This window comes from Panicum virgatum, chromosome 3N (assembly GCF_016808335.1).
Source record: "Panicum virgatum strain AP13 chromosome 3N, P.virgatum_v5, whole genome shotgun sequence".
In the NCBI taxonomy this organism is placed as follows: Eukaryota; Viridiplantae; Streptophyta; class Magnoliopsida; order Poales; family Poaceae; genus Panicum; species Panicum virgatum.
Window position 1 is genome coordinate 40,743,632 of NC_053147.1, and position 15,599 is coordinate 40,759,230.

Sequence of the window (15,599 nt, forward strand, 5' to 3'; positions counted from 1 at the left end):
CATATGCCAATATTGTTGTACTTATCTCTGATAATCCATACTTCTAACATGTCAGATCAAGGCTATGGTGGAGGACCTTCGCGTGGCGATCAAGCGTTGGGTTTATTTCTTCACATAGGATAGGATTCAAGTTAAAGCTGTAGGATAGGAGCCATGTTTTAGCTTTTGTGTAATGTCCAAGTAGGAATCATGGCTTTTGTGTAATGAACTAATGACCAAGTACGTTTGATGCTACTGTCAAGTCCTTTTGTGTAATTTTCAAACATAAAGCTTTGTTACATAACTATGGTGCCTGCTTTTGCACCCGGTGCTCCAAATAGAATAATATTTTTTAGAGAAAGCTTGTGCTAGGAAAGGTATTCTCTGGAGACAGCTCTAATAAATGCACCACGGCACAAAAGCAACTACAATTTTCATCCCAAAATTTTACACCCAAAAACGTCACATCGAATATTTGAGCACATGCATGGAGTATTAAATAAGATCTATTTATAAAACTTTTTGCACAGATGGATTGTAAATCGCGAGATCAATCTAATAAGCCTACTTAATCTAATATTTGCAACAGAGATGCTACAGTAACCATTTGCTAATTATGGATTTATCATGGATAAATTAGGCTCATTAGATTCGTCTCGAGATTTTCAATTCATCCGTGTAAAAATTTTTGTAAATATATTTTAATTATTACTCCAAATTAGCAAGAATTTGTGGCCAAATGATCTAAACAACTAGTACCATCTACCATTCACTGTCTCGTGGTCGACAGGAAGGTCAGGCGGCATCTTGGGAAGGAACCATCTCTGCACCCTGTCTGATCAGTGCTGACCTCTGAGCGGCACCCTTTTGTCCAATGGCCGAAGAAATGTACTAGGCTCTGCAGCGGTGTAGTGGAGGAGGCACACTGCTTGCTGGAAGATCTTTCCATAAGATCTTGATAGGTCCTCACCCAAAAATATTCGATGTAATATTTTTGGGTGTAAAAATTTGGGATCTAAACGCACCCAAAATGGTAGCTATAAATTACATATGTACCCCTATAAAATGTAATCACTGCACCTTGGGTGAAGAGAACCATAGGTACTCTAGTCTAGTTTCTTATATTGATATAAAAAACTGAACTCTAAAATATGTCTACAACAATTTATATGCGTCCTCTCGGTCGCTTGTGGGCCCTGGCTTGCCAGGCCCACATGTCAGTGGCTTTGGATGGGAACAACTGCTGTGTTGCCAGTTTGTTTTAGAAGCCAAACTGCCTCGTCATCCCGTCCTTTCGCCTTTCTTCCCCCTTCCCCTAATACGTCCCCTCACACAAATGGGGGTTTTTCGCCTTCTTCCTCTCGCCGGACGCCGCTGCATCGCTTCTTTCTCGCCGAACAATCTAAATAGAGGGCAAGAGGGCAAGAGTGCAAGAGGGCAGCGACGCTCATGGATTCCTCGTCAAGGAGAAGGAGTTCACAGCCATTGATGTTGCTGCCAGAGGATCTCATCATCCGGATCCTCCTTCTCCACCTTGAGGACCAGCATGGGATGACGCCCTCGATCCGGTACGCGGGGCTTCGTCGCGTCTGCACCATGTTCCGGTGGATCTACGACTCCCCTGAGGTGCTCCGCCGCCTGCAGCTCTGGGGCATTCGTCAGTATGTGAAGTGGTGGCCCGGCGTCAGTTGGTCGCCCTTCGAGGATCGCTTGCGCCTCGCCGGTAATCGCGAGGCCATCTGCATCGCTGGGATGCAGATGATGATGGAGCGGCGGGATCTCACCGGCAGGCAGGCACTCGTCAACCAAGACGCTGTCGATGGGGACTCCTGCACGGCGTACTTCTTGGCGTGCTATGGTACCGTCGGAACCCCGCGGACCCCAAAGCACTGGTGGTGCCCCACACAATCAGCGGCGGCCCGTCGCAGGTTTACGGCCCGTCGCAGGTTTGCCTGAATCTATTAGCGATCATGTTCTCTCTTTCGATTTCGTTCTTCTCTTTGGGTTTGCTTCATCTTAGATCTATTATCGAGATAGATCGCTTAGCATGATCTTGTAGTCATGGTGGCTAGAGGTTCATGGCGGAACTACCAAAGGGGGTTCGACTTGCTTCAGGGTATCTTGTTGAAAGGGGTGGCGTCGTGACAGGCCGTTGCCACTTAGTAGGTGGGGTATCGAGGGATCGGATTGGAGATTTTGGGTTTAAAGATGCTTTTGATTGAGATGCATGATTTATTCGCTCGTTAGCTTGAACTACAACTAGATGACGATAGGCCTAGTCATATCTTTGGTTTTGCTATGATTAAGCCTATGTTCATGGATGAGATCAACCTCTACATATTACTCATATCTATTAATGGTTTACCCTTTATATGCAATCATTGCTTCATGTTAGGATATATCCATTAGATTAGATGGAAAACCTTAGGTAGTTCTTTGTCGATCCATGTATTGATAAACCATGAGGGGAATACTCTAAGGGAAAAGCTACACGAACCGTGCGCTTGCGGTATACAAATCGGGGCGCTAAGGAGCGTCAACAAGCTTTTTTGGCGCCGTTGCCAGGGATCGGCAACACGAACCCTAGGGCGATCTATCTAGTTTTTGGACTAACCCTAATTTTATTATTGCATATACCCTTGTTTTCTTGTTTGTGTCCTTGAAAGCAGGCAGAAAAAGTTAGACACCAAACTTGGACTTCAAGAAGTCCATAATCCACTTCGACAGATTTCAAAAATCGGCAACAAGATGATCGAGGAGCCTCGACATGGAACATCGACAACGTCCACATCGACATGACGGCAACAACATCATGATTCACTCTTTAGTGGTAGGTGCTAACTTTTGTTAGTGGCTCAGCATCCGCTATTGAGTCCCCACTCCCCAAAGCAAAAGATGATAAATAAGGTATGCCGCCGTGTCAATTGATTTTAAAGACTAATGTTTTTGGAAAAAAATTGTTTGTTCAAGCAATAGGTATGAAGCATGCCCGCGAAGAAAATCGTGCGATCGGATCATCATCATCTCCAAAGTGTTACTGTTGTAATGAGTTTTTCGTCCAAGATCAGAGGAGTACCATGAGCAAATAATAGATTATTTTGAAGGTCCATCAAGTCTACTTTCCAATGCATCAAGAATCGTGAATTTTGGAGATCGGTGTGAAGAGTTATGGTAAAATCTTTCAACGCTGCGCGTTCTGAAATGTCTCGGGACGGAGCGTAGTGCCGGAGTAAAACGACCATAACTTCTTCATCCGGAGTCCGTTTGGGATCAATGACCACTCGTTGAAAAGTTAATTTCATAAGGCTTTCCATGGAGTAGATTTTTGGTACATGTTCTGTGCAGGATGATCAAGGAATTCAATGAAGAAGAGGCAGCAACAAACAATGGAGAAAGTGATGACGATGTCGCAAGATGTTTGGAGAACCTTGTGCACAAAAGTTAATGATTTGAAGTTGACCAACGCTAGAGGCAACAAGATTAGAGGAACCATGATGCCACCCATCTTCTCCATGGGATGCTCAAGAAGCTTCTAGTCGAGTGCAATCAAAGAAAGAGACCGCTCTGATCATCGACACAAAAGCATGGGAGCCTCCTTCGATCCCGATACCTTAGGCAAAGCAAGAACCATGGAGACAGACCATTGGAGCCATGTTACTCGTAGGTGAATCAATGGTGATGACCAGAAGCCAAGGACGCACGACAAGACGCTCCAAAGACCACATGATTGAGATCATTGACATCTTTGGATGAATTCACAAGAAGATACTGTTCTCATCAATATTCTGCTCGACCTCAGAAGAAAATTGCAGTATATTTTTGGATATTCAAAAGCTCCACGAAGTTGAGATTCCAACGAATCAAGAATGAAGTCAATCGAAGTTTCCCACAAGAAGTTATGGCCAAAACATTGAAAGTCGTGCACTCTGAAATTTTCTGGACAGCAAGCAGCGCTAAAGTAAAACGGTCATAACTCTCTCGTTTGGACTCCGTTTAAAGCGAATGACCACTCGTTGGAAAGGTAATTTCATAAAATTTTCAATAGAACTATATTTTGTTATATGTTCTGTTGAGTATACAGGAGAGATTCCACGGCAAAGAGGTAGGAGCAACGCGATGAGAACAAGATAGAGAAGATGACGATGACAACAATGAAGAGGAGCTTGGGTGATGTTTTCATCAAGCGTACATGATAAAATTCAGAGGCTTGGAGCAGAGGAAGAACCCCAATGACATTGGCAAATGAAGGCACAAGCAGTCGACCTTCGACAAACAAGGATGTTGCAAACAAACCACGACAGATTACAAGAGCGCAACATTCAACACATGGAGACGTGAGAAGCAAATCACGACGGACCACGAGGAGTGCATCAAGATGACATCTCGCACAAAGCACCATGACTCCAATGAGTATGAAAAAGCTCCGAGGCTAAGGTATACAGTGAATTCTCAAGCTTCTATTGGTTTTGTTGATAATCGTTAAAAATCTCATGCTCAAACCAATAGTCGGAATGAAAGTTTAAATTCTATGCCTTGTTCTTTTCATGATGATAGGCTAGAGTTTCTTGAGAAGGTTGATTTCATGCTTAAAGAACCTCTACCTAATAATGAGTTCTGCGCTATGCAAGAAACACATGCTGCATTTAATTACACCATGTCTTGTTGATGAAATTTAATTGAGGATGTGATTATGTTGCATATGTTTACAAATAATTGCAAATCTCGATCTTGCTTTGCCCTTGGTCAAGCTCATGACCCTAAAAGATCACATGTCGGGAGAAGCCCCAAATTTCACTAATCATGCAGGACATGAAACTCAAATGATGAGGAGGGAAACCATGCCCAAAATTTTGAACACCATCACCAACATCTTCAAGTTTCAAGAACGGATGTCGCTAAGCCTCATCAATTTTGTGCACAAGTCCAGAGATTTACAATGCAAGAAAGTTGAATATTCAGGATCTCCATCAAGTCCTCGGTTCAACGCATCCATGATCGATACAATTGAAGACCCACGGGAGGAGCTATGTCTCAAACATCGGAGATGCACGTGCTGAAATCAGCACGGGGCAGATTGCAGTGACGGGAAAAAGGGGCATAACTCCCTTAATTGGAATGTGTTTTGGGCAAATGAAGGCTTGTTGGAAAGAAGATTTCGTGCACCTTGCATTGGATCAATTGTTTGGCGCAATTCCCAATCTGGACAGAGAGGAAAATCCGTGAAAAGAAAGGTAGCGACGAAGGACAACAAAGAAGGAGGTGACCATGATGTGAGAGACGATTGGGCAAGATTTCCATTAAGCATGATTGATCATGTCCAACATGGGAAATGGAATAAGAGCTGCATGGAACACCTTCACCTCTTGCATGAAGGACCATGGCTTCGCATCAATGAGAAGGTATGTAAGAAACTCGAGCTCTATGACTCTAAATGAAGCGCTTTGCGGGAGGCAACCCGATCTTTTATTTTATATATATTAATATGACCGTCTACATTGCACTCTTTAATTGGAATATCAAGTAACATTGTACCATTGCTCTAATAAAAACCACAACTTCATGTTGTTCATTCTAAATGTTATTGAGGGAGCACTTTGTTATTTGATCTTGGGAAACTTGTAGACCTTTTTGTGTGCCTACTAGCGTTTTGAGTCTTTTTCTTTGTGTCTTTTTAGAGAGATTTATGAAGCGTTGTACCACCCTTTGATTCTAAACTTGTGGCTAGTTAACTTAGGCTAACTTTTTGTTTTGTTTTAGACCACCTCATCATGTCATATCATTTTGTTTGTCTCACCCTTGCATTGCATTGCATGTTGCATTTATAAAAAAAAACTTTTTCTAAAAAAAACATTGACTAGCCTCGCTTTTGAGATCCTAAAACCCTTAGGAAAACCACTCATAGAACAATCCCAAAACCATAGGGTATGTTTTTTTATTCAAAAAAAAATCTAACTTTTGTTTCTCTCTAGTTTTTTTGAAACCACCTTAGATAGAATTTCTATACCCAACACTCTCTCTTCAAAATTTTTGTTTTAAGACCAAAATATAGGAAACCCATAAACCTACTTCTAAAACCTTTAGCTCGGTTGCTTGATCCTTTTTCGATAAATAACCTTTTCATTGACATAAACCTCACTTCTTATGAAGTGTCGCGAAGGCTTTTTGTCACTCTTAGCAATTGTTTTTGAATAAACTAGTTGTGGAACAACATCGAAAGGTCCTTTCAACCTTGCTAACACTTGTTTTTGCTAACATTGCATTTGCACTTTGCATCCATTCCATTGTTCATGCCCTCATTTTGCTAGCTTGGTCTCAATCTTATTGATGTATGCTTTCCTATCCATTAATGCTTGTCATGACAACATTTACCTTTTGCAATCTTGTGTAAACGTGGTGTTTAAACTTGTTTGCGGACTTCCATCTTTAAGCTCTTTTGACCAAGATAACAATCCATTTTATTCTCATGTTGTATTTGGTTGGTTTATAAGCTTTGCAATGCGCTTTATTTTTTTTCTTGTGCTATGAAGGCCTATTGATCTTGGGATAGACATGGTGTTTTGACCTTGGTTAAATAAGTCTTTTTGGCTATGGAGAAGTTCGGCAACCTAGTTGTAAACATGGTGTTTAGAACTAGGTGTAAACATTGTCTTTGTTTATATACCTTCCTCTCATTTGCATTTACACTAGCACACACGTACACTCACTAGGTTTTTATTTTTTTCGCTAAGCTAGCTATGCCCCAATTTGAGATCTTAGGAATGGTAGGTTTGTTGGCAATTGTCTCTACTCCCGACTGTCACCTTGGGGTAGATTGTGCACTTGAATTGTTTTGCAGGCATGACAAAGCGTTCCCATGAATTCGTGATCAAAGAAGAAATCAAATTCGTCAACATCTCCTAAGTTCGAGAGCAAGCCCTGCTGTTTTCATCAAATTTTGCACATGGACAGAGATGTACAAGGAAGAAAAAGTTGATATTCAGAAGCTCCATGAAATTCCCGTTCCAACGCATCCAAGATCAATGAATTTGAAGACCCGTACAAGGAGATATGGCAAAAACTTTGGATGCTGAGCGTTCTGAAATTCGGAACAGATTGCAGCGCTGGGATAAAATGGACACAACTCTCTTGTTCGGAATCAATTTTGGGCGAATAAGGACTCGTTGGAAAGGAAAATTCGTGCACTTCGCAATGGAGCAATGTTTCAGTACAGGTTTTGTTCTGGAAATTGAAAGAAAAAAATTTGTGAAGATGAGGCAGCAATGGGACAACGAGGAATTGAAGGAGGCGACGACGACGTGAAGCAATGATTGGGACCATGACTTAGTTCAAGAAGAAGTTGAAGGAAAATTGAGGCAACAAAGGTGAAGACACATTGAAAATGATATTCGTACACATGAGGGAAGGACTTCAAAAATTGCAAGATGGTCCATCTTCTCCTTCTACGCCTAGCATCATGCTAAGCATGGGGGAGGATTTCGTGGACAAGGAAGAAAGATCTCATGGAGTAAGATAATCACGGTTGCCACAAGATGCTCATGATTCTTCTTCCATGCTTAGCACAATGCTTAAGTATGGGGGAGGCCGCGCTACACTTCATTACGAGCATCGAGAAGGACGGTAATTCTTCCTCAACTCTCTCTTTTTCTAAATGCTTGTACATATATGCCTTCAACCATAGATGCAACATTTGTATATATCTCTCAACCTATCACATGGCTTCTAGGAGGACAACCTAGTTTTGTTTTTATTTTCAATAAGTGTAGGATCACCATCACTTTGTGCTCACCACATTGATACATTTTGGCAATGCCTTATGCTTATGGAAAAATGATGAAAGTTGCTGCTTTGTTTTACCTACGCTATGTTGTATATGACTTGACCATTTGCTCTCAATTAAATGGAATTAAAATGATTAAATACCGGCTCTTTTATTTGTGGAGGTTAAATGACTAAATTCTAAACCCACATATTCTATGTTGCTCTTTGATTTAAGTCTACCGATGACCTTACACTTTGTGTTGTTTAATTTGAAAACTTAATTCCTATGCTATCTACATTTGTGAATCTCTTGCAAAGTTCTACCTACCAAAGCCTATAGAAACATATTCTTTCATGATGAAACCTTTAGATTGCAAACTTATATTTTGATGAGTTGGATTAAGATTGATTTCTTTGGTATGAGACTAAGAAGCTGGTCATTCCATTTTTTTTTGTGTAACCTCATTTTTGCTAGCCTATTTATCCATGCATTGTGAGTTTCTACTTCGGGAATCTTACAAACCTCGCTGGATATCCACCCTAAACTAAAAATATCTTTTTGTGATTACCTCCTTGACCACAACCCACTTTGAGTATGGATTATCATTTCGACGGAATCAAAAGAATCAAGGGCATCATATAAAGAAAAGTTTTGGGAGACAAGGCTCTCCGAGATTCAAGTGGTTCTACGAAGAAGAAGGTGAATTTGAGATACTTACCCTAGCTAGTTGGTTCTCCCACTATTCGTACTCGAGGACGAGCATTCGTTCAAGCATGGGGGGTGGCTGGGTATGTATTCTATGTTATCAAAAGTTCTAAGGAGCAAAAAGGAAGAAAAAAAGAGAAAGAAAGAGGAAAATAGAAAAATGATAGAAAAAGAAAAAAAAAGAAGAATAAAATGCTCCTTAGCTCTTTTTGGCTTCATTAATTTTCTAAGTTACTTTGAAGAACTATTCCATACTTAAATCTTCCAACCATGTGCAATCCGATAACGAGAACTTCATTTGTGTCTCGGGATCATCCATTTGCCACTTGCACATGTCCACCTATCTAAATGTGTGTGTTTCATCTTTCCCCCTCTCCAACTTTATTTTCCAATGGCCTTTTTGACTAGTCTCGGTAATTCCATTAGATCTCTCTCTTAGTTTGATAATATTTCAAGTATAATGTTTTGCTAGGATTGTTTTTACCTACCAAGCTCCACATAAGCCTTCCACTTTTATATATGAGTAGAATAGGTTGAAAACAATCTAATGTAGGCTTGAGCGACTTGATGAGATGAGTATTTCCATGATCTTTTGCAAGAGAACCTCACTTATGTTTGATATGCATTCTTTTGAAAACTCTTCACGATGAAACAAGGTAAAGGTTTGAAATTCGCTTAAGTTTGAGAGCATTGCATTTATTTATTATTGTGGCTTGTTCTTTAATTGCTAGTCTATCTTCCATAATGAAAAAGTAGCCGGTCACAACATGAACTTAAATGCTAAATACTTGAGAGAGCAATATGTCTTGTTATGTATGACTAAGTGCAGAGAGGACATTGAGGGGCAACGCTAATTTCTTTATAAGCAAAGCTCCTGGACTTACTCGAGGACGAGCAAGGTTTAAGCATGGGGGGAATGTTGGCGCTCCTTAAGTACCCCTTTTATCCCTTGTTTATCCTTGATAATGGCATGAATTTAATATCAAAATCATTAACCGTCCTAACCCCGGCCTAATTATGGGTCATTTTCACACTTGCACATATATTTTGGAGGAACTTCATTTTTGCAGGTTTTTGGCCTATTTTAGAGCATGAAATGACGAGGCCCGTGATCGAGCGCTAACACGGAGAAAGACGAAGGCCAAAGCCCAAAGAAAGGACCAAAGCCCATGTTGATTCGAAGCCCATTCATGCACATCCATCCTCCAAGAGAGCCCAAAGGACCAAGCCTACGAAGATGAGATCAAGATACTTCGGGATTAAGCAAAGCAAATGAAGATTTAAGGAAGGATTCCCTATCCTATCCTTTCCTGGAAGATATCTCCAAGATAACGACGTCAAAAGGGGTGCAATCGTGGCGGCGAAGGAGGACACGAGACGGCGAAGGAATGAGCCAGGCCAACCGGCCTAGGCCCATTGAGCCGGCCGGCCCAGCCCTTTTTTAGGTCAGTTCGACCTCCCCTTCGACCGGTGGCTTCCTAGGCTTATAAATAGCTCGCACCTTATTCAACTCGAAGCATCCATCCACCCAGAACTTGATGAAAACCTAGGGCCAAGACCGGAGGGAGACGACGGCCGCCGCAAGTCTTCGAAGTTGTCTAGGAGATGGCTTAGGCCGACCCTAGCCACCGTGGCCTCCCTGCGTGGTTGTGCCATGGCGGAGTTCAAGAGCTAGTTGGATTCATCGATGGTGTGCACATGGCGGTGATGATCCAAACGAATCTATTATGTGAGTAATGATAATCATGTCTTCCGAATCTATTAGCGATCATGTTCTCTCTTTCGATTTTGTTCTTCTATTTGGGTTTGCTTTATCTTAGATCTATTATCGAGATAGATCGCTTAGCATGATCTTGTAGTCATGGTGGCTAGAGGTTCATGGCGGAACTACCAAAGGGGGTTCGACTTGCTTCAGGGTATCTTGTTGAAAGGGGTGGCGTCGTGACACGCCATTGCCACTTAGTAGGTGGGGTATCGAGGGATCGGATTGGAGATTTTGGGTTTAAAGATGCTTTTGATTGAGATGCATGATTTATTCGCTCGTTAGCTTGAACTACAACTAGATGACGATAGGCCTAGTCATATCTTTGGTTTTGCTATGATTAAGCCTATGTTCATGGATGAGATCAACCTCTACATATTACTCATATCTATTAAAGGTTTACCCTTTATATGCAATCAATGCTTCATGTTAGGATAGATCCATTAGATTAGATGGAAAACCTTAGGTAGTTCTTTGTCGATCCATGGATTGATAAACCTTGGGGGGATACTCTAAGGGAAAAGCTACACGAACCATGCGCTTGCAGTATACAAATCGGGGCGCTAAGGAGCGTCAACAGTGGGCAACTTCCAAGGCACCTAAGTGCGCCCCGGGAACTCCTGGGATCTCCGACGGTGTCAACAGAAGCCCAACGTGCAACGCTTCTCCAAGCAGTGCACCGAGCTCCCTAGCGTCACCGATGTCGAAGTCATCAACGCCTTCCTCAAAGGCATGACGTGTAGGAACCTGGTGCACGAGCTTGTGCGAAGTCGTCTTGCCAACATCAACTAGTTGTTCGATGCCGCCACCAACTATGCCATCGGCGAGGAGGCAGTTGGTGCCATTTTCGATAACAAGCCGAACAAGCGCAAGGAGGATGCGCCCGCTGAGGTCAGCAACAGCAAGACTAAGGCCTCCGCCAAGAAACAAAAGCGGGGGAAGAAAGGAAAGAAGCCGGTCCCACCGAACCAGCACGGACAAGGGCAAGCGGAGGACTCCGATGAGGCCTTTGTCGCTTCCCCAGACCGCAAGGGTCCTCGAGGCCGCCTCGAGGCGGTGGTGGCCTGTTCAATGACATGCTCAAGAAGCCGTGCCCTTACCATAAGGGCTCGGTCAACCACACCCTCGAGCAGTGTGAGATGCTCTGCAAGTACTACAACCGCGTCGCGCATCGCGACAAAGACAAGAAGAAGGATGCGGACGACAAGGGTGGCGACTGCGAGTTCCCCTCGGTGGAGAATGCCTTCTTCATCTTCAGAGGGCCGACGACGAACATGACGTCTTGGCAGCCCAAGCGCGAGCGCCGAGAAGTCTATTCCGTCACCAAGGCCACACCATCCTACCTCGACTGGTCGGAGGACACCATCTCCTTCGGCCGCGAGGACCACCCGCACTACATCCCGAACCCGGGACAGTATCCACTCGTTGTGGATCCCATCATCGGCAACACCCGCTTCTCCAAGGTGCTCATGGATGGAGGCAGCAGCCTCAACATCATGTACGCCCACACCTTGGAGCTCATGGGGATCGGACAGGACAAGCTCTGCCCCAGCAAGTCGCTGTTCCACGGCGTTGCGCCGGGGAAGCGAGTCCAACCCCTTGGCCAGATTGACCTGCCCATCTGCTTTGGCACGGCGGCCAACTTCCGCAAGGAAGTGCTCACCTTCGAGGTGGTGGGGTTCCGGGGAGCCTACCACGCCATCCTTGGGCATCCCTGGTAAGCCAAGTTCATGGAGATCCCCAACTACACCTACCTCAAGATGAAGATGCCGGGCCCGAAGGGTGCCATCACCATCGGCTCCTCATTCGAGCATGCCTACGAGTGCGACGTCGAGTGCATCGAGCACGCCGAGGCTCTAGCGCTCGACGAAGCCCTCGCCGCGCAGCTGCAAGGAATGGCCGAGGAGGCCATGGACTCCAAGCAGCGGCACAGGGGCAACTTCGAGTCTACCGAGGGCACCAAGGACGTCCCCCTTGACCCAAAGACCCCTGACGGCAAGGCGCTGAAGATCAGCGCTACCCTCGACGGCAAATAAGAAGTGGTGCTCGTTGACTTTTTTCGCGCCAATGCTGACATCTTCACGTGGAGCCCCTCGAACATGCCTGGCATCCCGAGAGAGGATGCCGAGCACTACCTTGATATCCTGCCGAACTCCAAGACGGTCAAGCAACGCCTGTGGCGCTTCGACGAGCTCAAGCGATGGGCGATTGGCGAGGAGGTGCACAAGCTTCTGGAGGCCGGATTTATCAAGGAGGTATTCCATCCTGAGTGGCTAGCTAATCCTGTACTAGTTAAGAAAAAGAGTGGGAAATGGAGGTTGTGCGCAGACTATACTAGTTTAAATAAAGCATGTACTAAAGTTCCCTTTCCTTTGCCACGAATTGATCAAATAGTCGATTCAACTGCGGGATGCAAACTTTTGTCCTTTCTTGATGCATACTCCAGTTATCATCAAATCAAAATGAAAAAGTCTGACCAGCTCGCGACCTCTTTTATTACCCCTTTCGGCATGTACTGCTACGTCACGATGCCCTTTGGCCTTAGAAATGTCGGAGCTACAAACCAGCGATGTATGCTCCACGTGTTTAAAGACCATATCAGGCTCACCGTAGAGGCATATGTCGACGACATCGTTGTGAAATCCAGGAAGGCGGACGACCTGGAAGCCGATCTCAGGATCACGTTTGATTGCCTTAGGGCTAAGGGGGTGAAACTCAACCCCGAGAAGTGCGTGTTCAGAGTCCCTCGAGGCATGCTTTTGGGCTTCATCGTCTCCTAGTGAGGCATCGAACCCAACCCTGAGAAAGTCTCGGCCATCACTCAGATGGGACCGATCCGAGACCTAAAGGGGGTGCAGAAGGTCATGGGCTGCCTAGCAGCCCTCAGCCGATTCATCTCACACCTCGGTGAGAAAGGCTTGCCTCTGTATTGGCTCTTGAGAAAATCCGAACGCTTTTCGTGGACCCCCGAGGCCCAAGAGGCCCTCGACAAACTCAAGGCATCGCTTACAAGCGCTCCGATCCTAACACCACCAGTGGACGGCGAGCCCCTCTACCTATACGTGGCAGCAACGACTCAGGTCGTCAGCGCAGCCATCGTTGTGGAACGACAAGAGGAGGGGCACGCTTTGCCCGTCCAAAGGCCGGTGTATTTCATCAGTGAAGTGCTGTCCGAAACCAAGACATGGTATCCATAGATCCAGAAGCTGCTCTACGTAGTAATCTTGGCACGGCGCAAGCTGCGCCACTACTTCGAGGCTCATCCCGTCACCGTGGTCTCGTCTTTCCCCCTCGGGGAGATAGTTCACAACCGGGAGGTCACGGGTAGGATTGCCAAGTGGTCAGTGGAGCTGATGGGAGAGACTCTCACCTATGCCCCTCACAAGGCAGTCAAATCCCAGATCTTGGCAGACTTCATTGCCGAATGGACCAACACTCAGCTACCCCCACCTCAGATTCAAGTCGAATGCTAGCTCATGTACTTCGACGGGTCAGTGATGAAGACTGGTGCGGGCGCGGGCCTGATATTCATCTCACCCCTCGGAAAGCACATGCAGTACGTGGTGCCTTGCACTTCCCGGTGTCTAACAACATGGCGGAATACGAGACCATCCTCAGTGGCCTCCACATCACCATCGAACTCGGCATCAAATGTCTCGACGTCCGGGGAGACTCCCAACTCGTCATCAACAAGGTGATGAAGGAGGCTAGCTGCCACGACGAGAAGATGGAGGCGAACAGCAATGCAGTGCGTCACCTCGAAGACAAGTTCGACGGGCTCGAGCATAACCACATCGCGCGCAAGTACAACGAAGAAGCGGACGAACTAGCCAAGATCGCGTCTGGGTGGACCACCGTTCCTCCGAACATTTTTGCCTGTGACCTCACCAAGCCATCCGTCGACTTCGAGAATCTTGCGGAAGCCATCGGAGCAGCACCCAAACCCTCGGGGGCTGCGACCATGGAGCCATCAGCCAAAGACCCCTCGACGGAGGAGTCTGAGGCCATGGACACAGACATCGAGACCTCCTGAGTGGGCGAGGCTGAAGCAATGGAGATCGACGATGCCCCACCTCCATGAGATTGGTGTACCCAGAACCTTGACTGGATGATCCGAGGGATCCTACCCTCGGACCATGCTCAGGCACGGCGCATCGCTAGGCGGGCCAAGTCCTTCGTCTTGATCGATGACGAACTATACATGCGCAGTCCCTCGGGCGTTATGCAATAGTGCATTCCTATCCCCGAGGGTAAGGAGCTAATCCGAGACATCCACGCCGGCATCTGCGGTCACCACGCCGCACCGCGCACCCTCGTGGGCAATGCGTTTTGGCAGGGTTTTTACTGGCCCACCGCGGTCGCCGACGCCACCAACGTCGTGCGGACCTGCGAGGGTTGCCAGTTCTATGCCCGGAAGATGCACCTCCCGGCACATGCTCTGCAGACCATTCCCATCATGTGACCGTTTGCCGTGTGGGGGACTGGACCTTGTCGGCCCGCTGCAGAAGGTGCCCGGGGGCTTCACCCACTTGTTGGTAGCGATCGACAAGTTCTCCAAGTGGATCGAGGTTCGACCCATCGGCAAGATCAAATTCGAGCAGGCTGTGCTATTCTTCACCAACATAATCTTCCAATTCGGGGTTCCGAACTCGATCATCACCGACAACGGCACTCAGTTCACGGACAACTACCACATACGTGTGGATTGGTCAGCAGTGGCGCACCCACAGACCAATGGCCAAGTGGAGCGTGCCAATCGCATGATTCTACAAGGCCTCAAGCTAAGGATCTTCAACAGGTTGAACAAGTTTGGTAGAAGGTGGCTCACCGAGCTACCCTCGGTCATCTGGAGCCTGAGGATGACCCCGAGCAGAGCCACGGGCTTCACCCCGTTCTTCCTCATCTATGGTGCCGAGGCCATCCTCCCCACGGACTTGGAGTACGGATCGCCATGGCTCAAGGCTTATCAAGAGCAGCAAAATAAGCAAGTCCGCGAGGACTCGTTAGACCAAGTAGACGAGGCTCGAGATGTGGCGCTCCTGCACTCAGCACGTTATCAGCAATCCCTGTGAAGATATCAAGCGCAAAGGATCCGATGTCAAGACCTCAACAAAGGGGACTAGGTGCTGAGGCTTCGACAAGACAACAGGGGGTGCCACAAGCTCTCACCACCTTGGGAAGGCCCATACATCGTTGCTGAAGTGCTCAAGCCCGGCACGTACAAGCTGGCAAATGAGAATGGTGAAATCTTCACCAATGCTTGGAACATTCAGCAGCTACATTGCTTCTATCCTTAGGATTCCAAGCTATTTGTACATCGCTTGTACTCGCATTTAAAATTTTCCGAAGCAATAAAGAGTATGCTTTACTTATTTATCTTTGGGAACTTTTCGA

At 45.9% G+C, this 15,599-nt stretch overlaps 1 protein-coding gene across 1 annotated transcript; it reads left to right on the forward strand.

The window, feature by feature from the left end:
* Positions 1-11,725: 11,725 nt before the first annotated feature.
* LOC120667806 lies at positions 11,726-12,241 on the forward strand. Its single transcript, XM_039947799.1, has 2 exons — positions 11,726-11,860; positions 12,029-12,241. The coding sequence occupies exons 1-2, from the start codon at positions 11,726-11,728 to the stop codon at positions 12,239-12,241; spliced, it is 348 nt and encodes a 115-aa protein (XP_039803733.1).
* Positions 12,242-15,599: the final 3,358 nt, after the last annotated feature.

Excerpts from the sequence above, each read along its gene's own strand:
- LOC120667806 (XM_039947799.1), top strand. The coding sequence starts at position 11,726 with ATGGGGATCGGACAGGACAAGCTCTGCCCCAGCAAGTCGCTGTTCCAC. Across the intron at positions 11,861-12,028 it reads CGGCCAACTTCCGCAAGGAA|TGCGACGTCGAGTGCATCGA; the intron begins GTGCTCACCTTC and ends CATGCCTACGAG.